Source organism: Seriola dumerili, unplaced genomic scaffold (genome assembly GCF_002260705.1).
Source record: "Seriola dumerili isolate Sdu_G_001 unplaced genomic scaffold, Sdu_1.0 BDQW01000242.1, whole genome shotgun sequence".
NCBI classification, from domain to species: Eukaryota; Metazoa; Chordata; class Actinopteri; order Carangiformes; family Carangidae; genus Seriola; species Seriola dumerili.
In genome coordinates, this window is record NW_019174497.1 from 2,777,530 (window position 1) to 2,795,631 (window position 18,102).

The window sequence follows — 18,102 nt, forward strand, 5'->3', positions numbered from 1 at the left end:
TTTACAATAATATAAAACAGAAAAGCAGAAAATCCTCACAGGAACTGGAATCAGATAATGTTTGGCATTTTTACTCAGTAAATAACTGAAGCAGTACATTGATTATCAAGACAGATGAAGATACATTTTCAGTCGATCAACTAATCAATTAGCGGACTGATCGTTTCAGCTCTTAACAGCTCTGCCAGTCTTTACTACATGATAGAAATGTTTGCATCCTCCTGGAATTCAGACGTGACATGGATGCTGCTGTAGCTGGCACGATGTCTAAGAAGTGCTCATTTTTCCTTCTCTAACTGATTAAGACCAATCCAGTGTTAACCCCATCTTGGGTTCCCTTCACAGGATTACATCAAATCTGTTGTTAATGACCGATTGTGGTGGTTCTGTTGATTGTGTTTGTGTGTAAGGGGTAATGGTGGTGGTAGGGGGGGTGGGGTTGTCGGAGCAACATCTTGTTTTTGAAGCCTACTGCCACTCTGACCCCTCCATCATCCCCTCCTCCACCCTACCCTCTTTTCCCTTGGTTCCTCCTCCCCCACATCGATGGATCTGCCCCAGCTGATAGGGGAAGACATATTTCTGTAAAGTTCCCCACTTGATTATGCAGCTCGCATCAGGCCAAGCACGGAAAAGGAGGGGTTTTTACTCACTTTCGCTGAGCCCATAATGCCCTAAGGGGGTTATGGGGTCATGATAAAAAGCACAGATTTGGTCATCAGAGTGCAACAGTAAAATCCCAAAATCTGCCCCCAGCAGCCTCCGCTCGGTGTAATATGATTTCTGATTTCGGAGTAATGAGGTTGAGAATTCTAATGGGAGTAATGGGAGCGAGAGAAAGAGATTGAAATTCAGCCAGCAAAATGAAGCTGGGAGAGGAAAAAAAAAACCTTGACAAGAAAAACCACCAAAATCAAACCACAAGCAGTAATAGCTCTGGCAACATCCAGGGTGTGATTTATGGGGGAGAAGAAATGGCCTTGTTTGAGGGCTGTCACGTCTGGGCCTTGTGATTTACTGTGATGACTGGAGCACTCTCATCACGTGCATTCTGGCTGCTAAGATAGGACAGGAGAGGTAGGAGGCCCCATTAATACTGATTATAAGAGCATGCTGCCTTTCTGTGTGGTGCCGGTCTGATGGTTTCTTACAGTATATCAATTCAATGACACTTCTTAATGGGATATATGGGATTGGTCCTTTCACAATGTACTGTGACGCTATAATGAGGCTCCTTGTCATCTCCCCTAATCTCCTAAATGCATCTATTAAGATCATTTATGATTTATGAGTTACAGAAATTATACTTACTGTAAAAATGTAGCTGCAGAGTGAAGTAGAGAATGAGAGGGAAAGAGTCTTAATAAACTTATTTTTTCATCTCTTTGTCTGAAGACAGCAAGAGATGAATGTCTTTAATAGATGAGAACAGCACCCTAGGTCTCCGTTCCACAACAGCAGTGTTGTTCCAGATTAAAATGAGTGTTTGCATAGTTTCATTGCCGGTCACAAAAGGCCCCCCGCAGCACACAAACTGCTCCTTTTGAAAGGTGTTGCTAGGATACAGGCCAGCGTGAAAATGAAATCTCCTCTGTACTGCTTCCCTGCAGCTGTACAGCTCGGACATTATGTCCAACTTATTGTGTGTGTGGTATAGTTGAACAGTAATTCTTCCCCGTTTTTCTTAATTCGTTTTTGTCTGGCAGTGTTTGCATGTTTATTCTTAAATGTGATTTTGTTTGCGTCATGCAAAGCTGGAATATTACACCGACTCTCTTCTATCATCCATTCAGACTTCATTTACTCTGGAGACTGTGAGATCTCAATCCTGCTGTCACACCTCTGAGTCTCCGCCAGCTGATACCTCAGGCTGTGCACAAAGAATCAATAGTATCTGCCTCATGTTCAATTACACTCTAATCAACACACCAGGCGAGCACAACTTGGGAATGAATGGACAGGTTTGCTTGAATGTATGAGGTGTTCCATTTGGTTGTGAGTTTGACAGTCTGCTGGTCAACACACACTGAAAAGACATTAAGAGTAAAATTGACTTATTCTGACAAAAATATGGTGTAAATTAGAGATTTTTTTTTTTACAGTATTTCTTCTCCAGCTCTTAATATGTCAAGAGACTTGATGTTGATGCTAAGAATTTGCTCTGTTACCTGCAATGTGACATATTTCCCATATAATTTCCCTGAAGGTTCTTTCTTTTGGCGTAATACTTAATTAAATGATTAGCTGGGGAATAAATTACTTCTGAGCATCACTCAAAAGTCCTTGGTCCATCTAAGAGAGAGACCTTCATCTGACCACATTAGTATTCTTTCACTGTTTTTGGGGCGAGATTGTTTCAGAATCTCCTATTACTATAAGCTGAAATTGCTGAAACAGTTATCTTCTAGACCTGTCTCAGTCTGAGGATATTTGCCTCTGTAATGGGGGGCATGCTTTGTTTTATAAATCAGATTATTCAGAACACATGAAACATTTTCAGTCTGATCTGATTTAGAATATCAATTATATGGAGAATATTCTCCACCATTATGGAGCAATGATCTTTGTCTCCTCCTCTTGTCTCTGTCAGCACAGTGTGCGTCCACACTCAGACAGCTGGTGCTTTTCATATTGTGTTACTGGGCATGAGGCTGATAGCCAGTGTTGCGCTGGTGGTTCCTGGTGTGGTGTTAACATCATGGGAACAGTGAGTGAGCATCAAATTGCCTGCTTGACTAAACCAATACACGGGATTTCTTCTGGCAACTGTCCAAATGTCAATCATCAGGTGGCAACCAATCAAAGAGCTTGTGCCTTGGAGGCTGGCAGGAAGCAGAGACACGGCTAAGTTGCTGCAGCGCTGTGCATTTTGGTTGGTGAAGCTTGTCCTATGCTACGACACAGGTTGATCCTGACACAGTTTACATACACAGTTAGCCTTCCATATGAGACAGATGTCTCCTTTAATGGATAGTGCCATTAAGACAATCCTGAGATGATTAGATATTCCATTAGTCTGTAAATAAAAAATTAATCAATAACGTTTTTGAGAGTAAATTGTTTGAAGCAAGTATAAAGAAGATATATTCTGTTTGCATCCTTTCAAATATGACGCCTTGTGGTTTTATTCTGTTTTCTATGATTTTACAAATTGACTATTAAAGTAAATTTACAACTGAAAAAACAGTAAAAACTTTAAAAATGTTGTTAGAAACTCAACTTTCACACAATGTTTTTTTTTTTTTTTTTTACTAGCTTTGCACATTTTACAAACAGCCAATTGATCATTCAATTGAAAAAAGATTAGTCAGTAATGAAAGTTATTATTATTTGCAGCTCTGCACACACACAGATTGTAACGGCTGGTTTTACAATAGGAATGTACTATATTCAGGTTAGGGTAAGGGGTCCCTGCCTTTTAATTGTGGTTTTATATTATAAGAAAGATCCAATATATGGATGGATGCACAAGAAGCATATTTAGCATTAACGTGCTCTTAGATTTTTATTTATCTCATACAATAAATATTGGTTTGTTGGATTAAAAAATGGTCAACAGCCTCTTTTTGCGCTGCCAGTTTATATATTTTGTTACTGTGGTAAATTCTCTGAATTGCAGTGGAGGTTTTATCATATTAATGTATATTCAAAGTTTTAGCTAACATCATTTTCTGTAAGATTTTTATTTTCTTCATGTGACGATCTCTCTCTCTCTTCCTGTTTTCTTAGGTCTCTTTAAGGAAATCCAGGCTAATGTCCTGCTAATGTTCCATCAGCCGAGCTTCTAGCTGTAACCCCACCAGGTGGTTCTTACATCAGCATCATGTTGCACCTCACCCTGCTCCTCCATCTCCTGGTCCTCTCACTCTCCCCTGCAGGTCAGTAGCACATCAGCTAAATTCATTCTCAGAATGTGTGAAAAGATATTTTGAGGTACTGTATCACTGCTGTTGGATGAAAGCATCACATGTATAAAATCATTCTTTACATTCAGTCATGCTACTTACATATAACTGTTGAATGTTTTTATGTCTGTAATAGTTATTACATTTTTCAACTCAGTGCTTGAAATAAAAAACATGTAAATAACAAATTTGTACTTATTTGGCATCAGTGCTACATAAAATGTTGTAATTAGTTCAGCAGTGGGAACACTTTGCTCTCTGAGAATTTGCTTTTCAAACATTGGCAGTGAACAGCACTGAGAATTCAAAAGGACATTGCTCATTTAACTCGACTGTTTTACTTGTATGCTGTTTATCTTCATCAAGTATAACGATTCAAAAATCCAGTTCGCAAAGATTCATTTGGCACTAACAGTCTGTGCAATGTGTCTGCGATACAGCGGCTACAGAAATAGAGAAATTTTGATTGGTGGCTCCAACTACGATGCATGAAAAACAAACAGGTGGCAGACAACTCGGATAGTAAAATATTCATCAAAACTGGATTGCCAATGGACTCGTGAATGGGGAGTAGGAAAGACAAAGTGTCAAAAAGCTGCTAATCACTACCTCAACATAGTGAATATAATGACGTTAGAAGTGATTTGTGCCTCGAGGATTAACGTAGAAATCTGTTTTTATTGACTACAGTGAAGATGTGTTTTAATGTCAGGAGTAATGCAAACTAGCTAAATCAGGACTCGATGAAAGATATTAGATACATACCAAGGCCGGCTGTAAAAGGAGCATAAATTGTAGGAAAAGCGGCAAAGATAACATATATCTGACAAACCAGGCTGGGCAATCATGCGCTTGGAGGTCCTTGAGTTTGCAGGTTTTCATTTGGTTTTTTTTGTGATCTCGTTGTGCAATCATCTGTGTTGGAAACAAAGGAAAGTGGACAGAAAACAGCAGGCCTGAAAATGACCTGTCTAAAAAAGATACGACCTCCGCTGTGTTCCCATACCTGGGGCTGTTCACACTTGTTTCAGACTAGATTTCACATGAACCAAAAAAAAATGGGAGCTGGGATTGGGAATTCTGGCTTCTCACCACATCCTTCTCAAACAGACTTTGAGACTGAGGAGATTTATCTTTCTTTCTCTCTTTTGTGTTTTTCATATGGGAAGGTACTTGTAGCTTCGCAGCTTAGATTTTGGCAGCACTGCAGCTAAAGCTCAGAATATCCTGTTGGAAATGCTCTCACATACAGCTACAGAAAAGGAATGGGCAGATAAACATACATCAACAGCACATATACGGTCGCACAGCTCACACAGGGCTGAACTCTGTATGGCTGCTCTATCTAAACAGACAGCAGCCAACCAGCAGACTCAGGGTGTTATTGTGGGTAGAGAACATTGGCTTGACATTTTTGTTTAGCCCCAACAAGAATAAAGTTTGATGGCTAATGTGACATTAATGTTTTGACAGCAGAGCAAAAGTCAAGCACACACTACCCTACAACTAAAGCATAGAGTGTGTGTGGTTCAGCCAGGCCATGGTAATTCTTAGACAGAGAGTATTTAACCGTCATAGTTATTGTTTAATCATCCGGCTGGTATGACTGTCTTCTCCATTCTCTAAATGTACCATAAGTTATTAAACCCTCAAGGCCAACCACAAAAGTTTTTTAGTTTTGTATTGTATTGTGAAGGACAGGATGTAGTGGATTTCACAGTAAAGGTAATCTTTCGTTCCAAAAAGCTGGTTTTCCAGCCATTCATCACATTCTCAGCAGCAAAAATGGAATTCTATCAAACACCTGCCCCTCACTGAAGAGACTTCATAATGGTGTATAAAAGGTTTTGATCAGTTTTCTTGTTGTATCCTGTGAGAAATGAGAGGAATTCACCTGTAGTCAAGAACAGAGGAAGTAATTGAAATCAGGAGTCGTTTGCAGCGTTATGGTTCAAAATGCTGATATAATGTCCTTTCTTACAGATGCATCATTTCACGGGGAGGTGCCTGACTTTTACAGAGGTAAGGAAATGTAATGAAGAGCTTCCACCTTAAATTCATGCATTTTTTAAAATCCATTCACAAGTGTACAAAGTTTTAATGTCCAGAAAATATTCATAAAATGTTACACCGGTGGTAATAAGGTTTCGAGGTTGAGGCTGACCAGGAGGTCACAGAGAGTGTTTAATAACTAGAAAGGTCAGTGGGTCGACAAGCAATTTACTTTTATGAACATATTTATTCTAGCTGCTCATTCAAACCAAGACCACAAAACGTGAAATGTGAAAAATAGGATAGCAACAAAATTCAAAGACTCTCCGTTTGATTTGTAGTCTTCAAACCAGAGACAAAGAAGCTGCACCTATTCAGTGGCAGGTTAATGAGCTTGTGGCCTTGGTGTTCATTGGAGGAAGCTGTGATTCATAGTCAAGGCTACACCACTAGATCTGTTTGAGAAGAATAAGGCCAGTGACTTTTGGTTGCTTATTACATTACTCTTTCAAAATCATTCTCACATGTGACCTGGCATAACTTTGCTGTGGAGTAACACTCCATTTTGCAACCTAGTTGTTTATTCATGTACATCATCACAGGGTTTTAGATTTCCTCAGAAAGACATTATGCAGTTCAGAAGAGGGGACATCTGTTGCACAACTTTGTGTTTGTTAAACATTTTAATCAGCTCCTGATGCTGTTCCTATAATTCTAGACAACCAAACATTGGGGAAAAACTTACGCACTACACTACATGCAATGCCTTGTCAAAGAAAATACACTCCTCTTGGCAGGTTCAACTAAAGAGCAATGAAGCAAAGTTAAATTATAAAATATCAGAGAGATAATATGGCATTGAGAAGTATACCTCCTCCTTAATCATTGAAGCTTTTCTACTCTGCTGTTAAACTCATGTACTGAACTACAATGAAAACCAAAGAAAAAAGTATATCAGCTCCAAATGGGCTTCAGCTGCCCATTTCTGCTCATTCCAGCCCCTGAGGTGGTAAAACTACAATAGTATCCGCCTGTCAGGATTTGTTAAGGGACATGCAGTGACAGACGGCTCCTCCTTTTCCCATGGTCTACAATAGGACAGGACAAATGAAAATCTATCTGGAGGTCATGTTTCTTTCTACGGTTGCTATTTCTGGATTTCTCCTACTTGGAAATGTACATTAATGGGGACAGTCCAAGACATTGCACTGTACTGGGCAAAGGAATCCAGGATGGTCATTAAAGCCAGAATTACAGTTGCCATGCCTCATTGTGAGGTTGATAGATGGGACAGAGGAGGAAAAATAATGCACTGTATGGCTGTGTGATTGAGTCATACACTGAGTGAGTGAGTGAGTGAGTGAGTGAGTGAGTGAGTGAGTGAGTGAGTGAGTGAGTGAGTGAGTGTGTGTGTGTGTGTGTGTGTGCGCGTGTGCGTGTGTGTGTTTGTCCAATGGTAACACAATCCACTTAACAGCACCTCTAAAGCTCAGTAATTAACAAGTTCTGACTCAGTTGTTCAAAAATCGTGTATAAACAACAAGTAGGGGTTTTACAGTGGGTTATGTGCCAAACTAATTTTTGGCGTGGCATCACTGTATGGTTGCCAGGCAACCAGCTGAGACTCAAGCAAGTCTTTGTTCCAGGCCAAGTAGTAGTCCAGAAATAGTCCATATTGATCTTTTCATCTAACCACTGGCAAGAAAGTGAGTAAATGTATTTCCCAAAATGTCCTACTGTTCCTTTAAGTCAAGTGTCTGGCAAAAGGAAAATCAAATGCTCCAAGCTCAAGCTCAAATCAAAAAGCAGATCTCTGTTCATAAGTTTAAATATTTTACTGTGTGTGTTTATTTAATTTTTGCATTATCTGCATGATATTTGTCCCATGGAGGCAGCTGTCAGCAAGGGATAAATGGAAAAAAGACGGCTTGCTGATTCGTTGCTTGGGAACAAGCTGCATTCAGGTTGAATTGTTGGTGGAACCAGTAATGACAAGAGTCTTTTTTTGTGGTTGTCTCTCTTTTTTCTTTTCTTCTGTTTTCTACCCATTCATTCCCCTTTCTTCTCCATGAAGCATCAACAGCAGATGATTTTCACAGCCTGTGTGCCTGTGTGGACTGTCACCTCCTGGACATGTTGACATTATCTCCACTTGTCTGCAGGAACAACACAGCAGGATGTTGCTTGGGCTCTGCTGATTGCTTTTGATGATGCACACATCAGTGTGATACACTAGACTACACTGTTTAAGGTCACTCAACACTGAAACATGTGAGACTGTGCTGCTTATGCTTTATAATTTTGAACTCTTTGTCAAACTTGGACAAAGATGAAGGCGCAGTCATAGGAGGAGGCAGTTGATACCAAGCTCCTCAAAGGTCAGAACATTGTGTAGGCTGCCTTCCAGCTGGGACACACTGCAGAATCCCTCTTTTTTCTTACAAGCGAACTGCTTATCATTAAGCGCATAGCAATGTTAATGTCCATCACACTATCTGTCTCTTTAGTACCAGTCAGTCCCTGTAGCCTTTAATGGTCTGCATTAAAAAAGTATCGAAATGTCAATAGCCACCATCTCTCAGCTGCTCATTCCGACGTTCAGTGCGTTTCAAACACTGATCTAAAAAGCTAAGACCTAATCTAACATCTAAGACCTTAACTAAGCAGATTGTGTATCTTTCATGATGTAACTCATGTATGTTGGTCAAACACAGTTGTCAGTGTCATTATAAAATTGTGTTTCTTCTGTCAGTTACATTATTTTTGTCATTTAGTCACAAGGGACCACCAACTCAGTCCATAGTTCCACAGTAACTCCTGGCCCTGCATTACCTCGGTGTATCCCTATCCATAAACTGCTTCCACTTCAGTCCCCAGGCATGACTTGTGAGCTTGTGAGCACGTGTGTGTTGGTTCGAGCACCTGCAGTGCATTTATGGTTTTAGATGCTTTGGTGATTAGAACACACAGCAGCAGAGAAGTGAATAATGCTGCAGAAGTGGTTCTTTGGACATTTTGATGCCTGTAACGTGATGAAACGTGGATTGTATTGAATTGGATTCAAGTCAGGGGACATAGTTGGTCAGGTTATCGTTTTCACTTTTCTCTTCCTTAAAAACTCATCAGATTTTTACAGTGTGGGATCATTGACATGTAGGAAGAATGTATTTGGCTACACAAACTTGCATTCATCGTGCTATCTATAAATGTCTTGTCCCCTACACCTTTTGCACTCATGCAGCCCCACCTACATGTTTCACAGCTGTCACTGTGCAGTCTCTGTGGTAGTCCTGGCCAGGTCCACGCCAAGCATGCTGGACCCCATCAGGTTTCATCTGACCAAGAATGTGCTGCCAATATTTATCACACTTCTTTTCATGTCCTTTGGCAGTTCTTGCAGTTTTGTGCTGCTTTGTGAATAATGGTTTTCTTCTTGGATGCCGTGCATAGAGGTTAATTACATACAGTGTCCTTCGCACTGTCTGAAACACCAATTTCCTTTGTTAGTGATATTGCACAGGGGTGTACTCAGTTTTGTAATGTCCGTCATGGATTGTGAAAACCTAATATGTCCTGTTTGAATACCTCTGTTCCAGCTGCCATTTCAGAGAATGATTCTCTTTGATATCCCTTGTTATAACACAGCTGGCACCACACTGAGCATATACATACAGACACAGCACATACTTCTGCAAATAACTGGGCTTGCAGTGAAACGTAATAATTTAATATTATTTATTTAATACAGAAAATTAAAAACATTACACTTTTTCACTCCAGGGACAATTTGTCTGTTATCATGCCTCATTGTGTGGCTCAGGGGCTTGTGGGTAATTATTGCTACACTGTGTTTGGCGCCTCCAGGAAACAATATGTTATCTGTCCCACTTGGACACTCTCTTGGTCATGCAAACAAACCATGCTGCAGATGTAGCTAAAACACACAGCTGTGTGCAAGGCTGAATTCATCACAGGATTAAGTTCCTCTGGGATTTTGAGTAATTATGTGACTATTTAGATGTGAAACAAAAACACATTGTGAAAATATTGTATTTACAAAAAGGAAGCTGCAACCTTTGAAACGGCTGGAAATGAAAAAGAAAGACATTTTAAAAGAAAAGAAATGAACAAGTTGGACAGATTGCAGATGTTGTATGTTTACTGGTATTATACAATTTCAAATGAACAAATCATTGTCATGCACATAATACCTCAATGAATTATTGATGTCTCTGTTTAAACTGATGGTGGGGGAGATAGCATCCCCCTGTATCTGTATGGTATTTCACATTCAAGTGACAGTCTAAACTTTAGTTGGTCTTTAGCTGAATAGGAGTCTGTATTTGATAATGAAGTCCATCCTGAAGAAGATCACTTCCACCAGGCCCTGGAGACTGATGGCCTCTAGACTAACGCGTGTGTGTGTGTGTGCGTGCGTGCGTGCGTGCGTGCGTGGGTGTGTGGGTTTGTGTGTGTATCTGTATCTGTGTGTCTTTCTTCCCCCTTTTGTACAGAGAGTAACTGTCCATCTTTCTTTCTTTGTGTTTTTGTACATGTGCATGGGAGGGGACACGTCTACGTTGACTATTGTGTAAATAATTACTTGCCGGTTGAACAGGGCAACTCATTGTATCCACAGTCAAGTAGAGCCAAAACAGGAAACAGCAAAAGGATTTGAAGAAAAAGAAGAACCTGAGAGAGACACACACAGATTAGGAGAGATAATAAAACTGCTAGTTAACTGAGAGTGGGAAGCTGTGAGGGAGAGAGTGATGACTCAAGTATTAGAGAAAAAAAGACTAAGAGTCCACTGTAGTCATGCTCGCAGCTCTGTGAGGCTGTTATTGTGTACAGTGGTGCTTTGAGCTAAATGCTAGTCACCAGGCTAATATGCTCACAATGACATTGCAAACATACTGATATTTAGCAGGTATGATGTTGATCATGCTAACTATCCATACTCTGCACATTAAGATGCTAATGTTTGCTAATTAGCACTAAACACAAAGTACAGCAGGTGCTGATGGGAATGTCTATAGTTTTGCAGGTGTTTGGTCATAAACCAAAGTATTGGACACAATGAAACTTTGACCTGATGATGGCATTAGATGTATTGCGTAGTATCTGCTGTATTGTACAGCAGATACTACGCAATACACACTACGTACTAGGAACTTGGAACCTTTGTTGCATGTCATGCCCCCCTCTCCTTTCTTGCTTGCTGTCTCCCTCTTCATGTCCAATTAAAAGAAAAATGCCAAAAGAATAATCTTAAAAAATAATAATACTAATTTTGGGAACACTAAAGTTGTTACAATATATCATGAGGGGAACATAAATTCATGTCAATCCATGCAATACTTGTTGAGACATTTCACCAAAAATGTCAACCTCATGGTGCCACGAGAGCAGAAGTCAGGGAATCATCCATATCAGTAGGCTTTATCCTCTGGCAACCCTGAGTGTCTGTACATAATTTCATGGCAAGCCATCCAATAGTTGTTTATACATTTCAATCTCAACCAAAGTGAAGCACCGTTGTCCTAGCCACTAGCATGGTTAACTAAAGAGTTACGAGAACCTTAGAAGAGAAGAGGGTGTGAAAGGAAAGGTAAAGGAAGAGGAGCAGAGTGTGACTGCAGGATATAGGTTAGAGAGATGGAGAGGGGACAGAGGAAAGCCAGAGAGGGTTAGAGACAGATAGACTGAGAAAAAGTGAAAGGAGGCAGAGGGAATGTAAGAGGCCTGTGTGTGTCTCCAGGCAGTGGGCCTTATGTGGCCAGCTTTAACACTCCCCTCCACCATCTGTCACATCCTACATTACAGGGAATGGATAGGAACGGCACCAGCACTCATCCCTCCGAGTTAAACTCCAACTGCTATTTCAGCACAGCTCCAGAGCCTCAGTGACTCTCCTCCTCCAGCCCATCCCACATTTATATTTCATATTTACATGTAAAGCATTTTTTTGACACTCATGCAGAACAACTTAAGTCCAACAGTAGAATAGGGTCACTATATTCCCTTTACTCATCCTTGTGCGCCCGTTTGTTTCAGTTTCTCTTTGCTCTTTTTTCTTTCTCCCTTGTTCCCAGAACATAGTTTCTCACTTAATTTGCCTTCCATCAGCCCCACAATGCCCCATTTATAGTATGTTTAATTCTCTCTCAGCCAGCAGTAATTCAGAGTCCTTGGGATTTGTATCAATGTCAAGCACTTGCACACGGTTGGCTGCTGGAGTGTGTGAGGGTGGGAGTGGATCCTGTCTCCTAACATCTTAATTGCTGCCTCCTGGTTGGCTATCTGGGGTACTGCTAACGTGCTAGTGTGGCTGTAAATCTGTTTTCATAGTGGTAAGGATTATGAAACTTTTAATTCCTTAGCTTCCTGACAGCAGAGGCAGATAAATATGCAACTGGTTCAGTGACGATAAACTTGGTTGTCAGTTTTGGAGATTACTGTACATTGATGTTTGACTGCTGGAATATATATGATTCTTGCTTTATTTTCTCATTCTGCAAAAATGTAGTAAATGTGAGTTATAAGAATATAGTTTCAGGTGACAGGACATTATGAGAATACAAGTCTTTTATGCAGGTTTGTAAAGGTTGCACACTGTCAGTATGACATTTTCAGAGTGAAGTGAATCCTAAGCGCCAATGCAGGCCCACTTGGAAGGATGGAATAGGAGCAGGATGTTACTGTCTGAAAGAGCGAGCTTCTCCCCATTGAGGTGTCAGCTGTGCTCTCTTAGAACTCAGAAACGCAGGGGAATAACACACACGTGCAGACACTCACACGCACGCTTCACATTTGTATTCCTGCAGTCACCTACACACCACTCTTGATCTGAGAGAATAATCAGCGTTTGGGAACATTTTTGGCTCATTGCTTATTCATAGATTGGCATTGTGTTTATGTCTTATTCATGCCACAGCTCATAATGTCTGTCTGATTTTAATGAGTAATTGGGGCTAATTGTACGTTTGCGTTGATGGTGTAACAGGCAGATTGAACCAAGAAAGGCATTTTCATCAAGAAGACTCCTCTCTCTGGATTTGCCTATACAACTGCTTCACAGCACTGAGGATGACAAATGCAGTAAGAAAGGTCGCTGGATTATGCTAAATCAAGTTAGCATTGCCAGTTCCCGGATTTGTATTAGCTTGTAATAATATCATATCCACCGGCAACAGATGAATGTGTCAGTGTGGTTTGGCACCTGAGTGAGCACATCTCTGTCATAATGAGTGTGATGTTGCGATTTGAAATAAAGCATGGGCTTATTATTCTTCAACAATGCTTGAAAGAGAGTCTTTGCAAAGATTAGATTAGTTAAAGATACAACCAGGATTTATCGGAAACCAGCCACTAAGCATTAGAGGTGTGTGCCTGTGAAACCCACAAACTGCTGAAATGTTAAAAGACAGGTCCTCAGAGGGGCAATATCACTATCTAGTCAGTATGTTTTTAGTTTGTGTTCCATCTGAACTCAGCTGTCTTGTTTTTTTGATGAAACTGCCCCAGAACTGCCAGCCAGATGCCGAGCTCGAATACCTTGATATTTCCTGTGTGTAAGTCTGACCCAGCTTGTTGTTACTTACCCTGGTGTTGTTTGCAGACGAAGCCACAGGTTACGGGCCGGTGTTTGAGGAGCAGCCGGTGGATACCATCTACCCCGAGGAGTCGCCGGAGGCCAAAATCACCCTGAACTGCCGGGCTCGAGCCAATCCACCTGCCAAATACAAGTAACATATGTTACCCATAAACCCAGTCTCATTACTGCCCACTGTGCACTCTGTATGCTTCCTATGGTTCGCCATCTCTCAGGCTCTTTCATAGTCGCAGACCCCATAGTTTGAGAGTCTGCCTCTAAATGGCAATGTCACAAAAATGACTATCTTAACCTTCCACGGTTTGATATGTGTGTGTGTGTGTGTGTGTGTGTGTGTGTGTGTGTGTGTGTGTGTGTGTGTGTGTGTGTGCGTGTGCGCGCGCGCATGACCATCCAGAAACATACCCACCGTATATTTTTTATTTTGTTGTTAAACAATCTGCACAAATCATTTTGTTAACACAGATGTTTGTGTTTTTCTCATACCAAGAATAATTTAAATGTCAAAATAGGACACCGCTAGGAAAACCTAATAAAAAAATAAGATGTTCCTGCAGCTGTAGCATAAACAGCATTGCCATCATGTCTCCATCTCATTTTGCAGCTCCAAATTTAAAGTGTTTTACATGATCCATTTCAATTTAGATGTAAATATATGTAAATGATACTGCTCAGCATCCCCCAAATCAGTTTCACTGTCAGAGAGCCCAGAATTAGATGTCAGAGGGAAAGGAATTAGCTTTGACCACAGCTGGTATTAAGTATTTAAGAGGGTTCAACCACAGTACAGTCCGTTATGCCTTTCCAAACATGAAATTTGTTTTTGCCTTCATATAGAGCAGCTTCCAGTTTGTGGATCTTGGTAAAGTCTTTCACTGTCTGCAGAGGTGTATTGCAAGACAGATCTATGTCTGTAATCCAGCCTGGGTAGATTATGCCCTGCCTATCAGGGCCATATGTCAGGTGTTTGCCACATGCAATTAAAATACTGCATGTCACTGCATCAAACAACTTACCTGACAATATCCTCCTTTGTGGTGCTGCATGTAAAACAAACCATTTGTCGACAATTTTGAATATAGGCAAATAGTGGTTATACCCTCCTATATACATTGACACTGGCTGCTTTCAGAATGCACTATTGTACTGACCCCAATTATTGTTTCTGTAGGTGGAAGCTAAACAAGATGAGAATTGATCTGAATGAAGAGGGAAGCCACTACAGTTTAGTCGGAGGCAACTTGGTCATCAGCAACCCCATCAAAACCACACATGAAGGAAATTACTCCTGTATGGCTTCCAATACGTACGGCACAGTCATCAGCCGAGTGGGCTCCGTCCAGTTTGGATGTAAGTGGTCCGGATGTGAACCGCCATGCAGGCTGCACTGATGTACAGTACCATGCGGACTTAAGACAGAACTGCCCTAGAGCTGTGTTTTCATGCCTATTAAGTGCACTGAAATTGCAAGGGCAGCTGGGACATATCATAAGTGGCGTGGAAAGTGCAATTTGTGAATGGTCTAACTTCATAATGCCAGTGTGGCTAATGTACTTTTCTATTAGAAACCACAGCTCAATTCAAAGGCACAACTTTATGCAGTCTGTAAAACTTTAGTTTAGGGTTTATGAAACTCAAATGTGAATATAAGACAGTGGATTTGGAGTGGATCTTGAGTCTGAAACTGCCTTACAATTGATTTTGTTCTCTGTCTCTTAGATCTCGATCTTTTCTCGTCAGAGGAGAGGGAGACGGTGAAAGTCAAAGAAGGACAGGGGGCAGTGCTGCTCTGCGCTCCCCCACCACATCATCCAGGTACAGCATGTGATCGCTGAGTGTGCATCTGCTTAAGTGTTCCTGCAAGATTATGTTCGACCTCCCTCATCATGTAGCATCATCACTACAGTAGTAGCATTACCTGATTGATAAACAGGTGGATGAGACAGCGGCACAGTAGTTGTACAGCACTGTTGCCTGTGTAAGTCAGGTGGACTGAAGATTGTACATTTCCCATACATGTAAATGAAAGTTTGATTGGTATAATAGTCATTAGACATAATGTGCTGTAAACTTTTTTATATCCACATTGGGGTTTTTATTGGACTAATGAACCAAATTAGTGAAATAATGAAATGAACCAAAGAAATTTTGTCCCCTGTTGGCTTTGGATTGAATTGCCCTTCTTAATGTTCTCCAAGGTATAAAAATAATGACTGATTCTTCCACTGTCTCAATATCAGTTTTTAAGCTTCTTCTCAGTTTGCATCCATCCCCCATGCTGGATTTATTTCCACCCGCTCATACAAAACGTTTTCATCTTTCTTATTTAGTTCAATCTAATATGTGATCACAAAGGTTTTTGTTTGTTTTCCCTTCTAGTACTGGTCTGCATGTGCCCTCATTTTATTATTTTTCCTGCTTTTTCATGTCATACGCTTTGAACGTGGTTAAATAAAACTTTTTTTTTTTTTGCTGTTATTTAGCCACAGCCCTCGACCCAGAAAACTGTACACATAATTTTAATATTCATGCTAATGCAAATGCCATAAACACAACAGTCTGAAAGCATTGTTAACTCTCTCTCCACAGTGTCAGAATTACCTCAACAAGGCAATGTGCTTACGGTCGCTCTCCATTATGCCTCTCAGCTAAAAGAATTATAAGATTTCATCTGAAAGGTCAATAGATGCTTGAATAATACATTTCCCTCAGCGCTGAAGAATGGTGCTATTTTTATTTTGTATGTGTGCAGATTATTCAAAATGAGTCAGCTCACACATCTAATCCCCTCGGCTCCTACCAGAGCTGTTGCTATGTGTCCAGAGTCTTGATTGACAGGTGGTGTTTTGTCGTGTCTCTTTCTCTGCAGCCGAGCTGTCATTCCGATGGATCCTCAATGAATTTCCCACCTTCATCCCACTGGACAAGAGGCGCTTTGTCTCCCAGTCAAATGGTAACCTTTATATCTCCAAGGTGGACTCCTCAGACACAGGCAACTACTCCTGCATTGCGTCCAGCCCGTCCATTTCCAAGAGCGTTTTCTCCAACTACATCCCCCTAGTGCCTCAGGCTGAACGTTAGTACTTCACTTCCTACCACCCATTGTCTTTCCTGTTGCTTATTTCTGACCTTTCCATGAATGATGATCACATTCAAGCAGTGGTTTGTGGTTTCTGGGTTCTTCAGATTTACAACCATTGATTTTATATGATGCACATAAAAGACAGAATGGGACTTGGGCCACAATAACATTTGCAATGCACCGCAATTAATGCAGTATACAGAGACGCACTGTGTCTCGAGGTATAAAATGTACTTAAGCTCAGTATAACAATGAAGTACAACAAACAGATTGAACACAGGTCCCTACAGAACAAAAAAGAAATTATATCCAGGCTGTAACTGTTTTACCAGCAAAATGAGGTGTGAGGATACAGCACAATCTGAGTATCTCGTTTCTTAAAGAGATGAGTTTCAAAGATAAGCAGGAAGACAAGAAGTGACTCTGCCTGGTTGCAGCAAAATACTGCATTGATTTTTTTTTCTCCTGTCCCTGCTGAAGCACCAAACAATAGTGTTAAATTTGATAAGGTCATTCCACTGGCACTTTGAATGAGATTTACAGGGACAAATTAGCTCAGAAGTAGACTGAGACTTCCTTTAAGACAGAGCCAGCATGTTATGAAGAATGAACTGGAACATGAACAGCCTCAGAGATGAAGACCAGAAACTGAAGCAATGTGATTATGTGTGTTAATGCTCTGTGTTTTTGCAGAGCTTGATGTAAGAGTCACTTATGTAAAACTAGGCACCCATTTTAACAATTTCCTTAGGGGTCTTCCCAGAATCCATCAAATGTTTACTTTCATAGTCATCTAACTTAAAGCCGACTTCACATGTGGCAAATGCATCTTGAATAGTGGATCACAACTGGAATGTTTTGTTCCACCAGAGAGATTAGGAAGTGAGCTGAACAGTTGTTTGGGCTCTCTCATGCATATTTGTATTATGCGATGGCTTCTGGCTATGATGTGGCCTGTATTTAACTAGTTTTTGTGTCCATGTGTGTGTGGGAGTGAATATCTTTGCATGTTGCCAAGGCTTTTTTAAAGCCTTGTGTATGACTTATGCAGTTATGATCTGGTTTTTGCAGCATGCTATGTGTTTGAGCATGTGAACACTAGCTGGTTTTAGAGACCAGGATGAGAAACCTGGATACTATGTGAATATATAATCAACTGATACTGTCATGCGGGCAACACAAATCATATGTTTTATTATTGCTACTCTCCTGCTTAAACTGAAACCATCAGCCGAAGAAATGCTCTGGTAAATGAACTGAACCATGTTCATCCTCAGCTGCTGCAGTAACTCAGTCGGTACAGACATGACAGACGTGTGGCTGAGATGTCAAGAAATCGAACTCCACAATGTTATACATAAAACAACAAAAAATCTGGACGCCACGGCAAAAATCAAGTTCACAAGTTAAATTTTTGAATTAGCAGATCTGCCATCTTGGGAATGCTAGAGACAAACACAGTTCATAAAGTTGCTACTAAAACTTCCTGGGATAACATCAATCCAACA

General features: G+C 40.6%; 1 protein-coding gene across 1 annotated transcript in view; it reads left to right on the forward strand.

Annotated features, from left to right (window-relative positions):
- Positions 1-18,102, forward strand: part of LOC111229597 (contactin-1a-like) — a 64,084-nt gene that overhangs the window by 30,274 nt on the left and 15,708 nt on the right. The window contains exons 2-7 of the mRNA XM_022755989.1: positions 3,730-3,878; positions 5,889-5,927; positions 13,519-13,645; positions 14,684-14,862; positions 15,232-15,327; positions 16,382-16,588. Of these exons, the coding sequence (XP_022611710.1) occupies positions 3,824-3,878; positions 5,889-5,927; positions 13,519-13,645; positions 14,684-14,862; positions 15,232-15,327; positions 16,382-16,588 (703 nt within the window). The 5' untranslated portion in view covers positions 3,730-3,823. The remainder of the gene's footprint in view (positions 1-3,729; positions 3,879-5,888; positions 5,928-13,518; positions 13,646-14,683; positions 14,863-15,231; positions 15,328-16,381; positions 16,589-18,102) is intronic.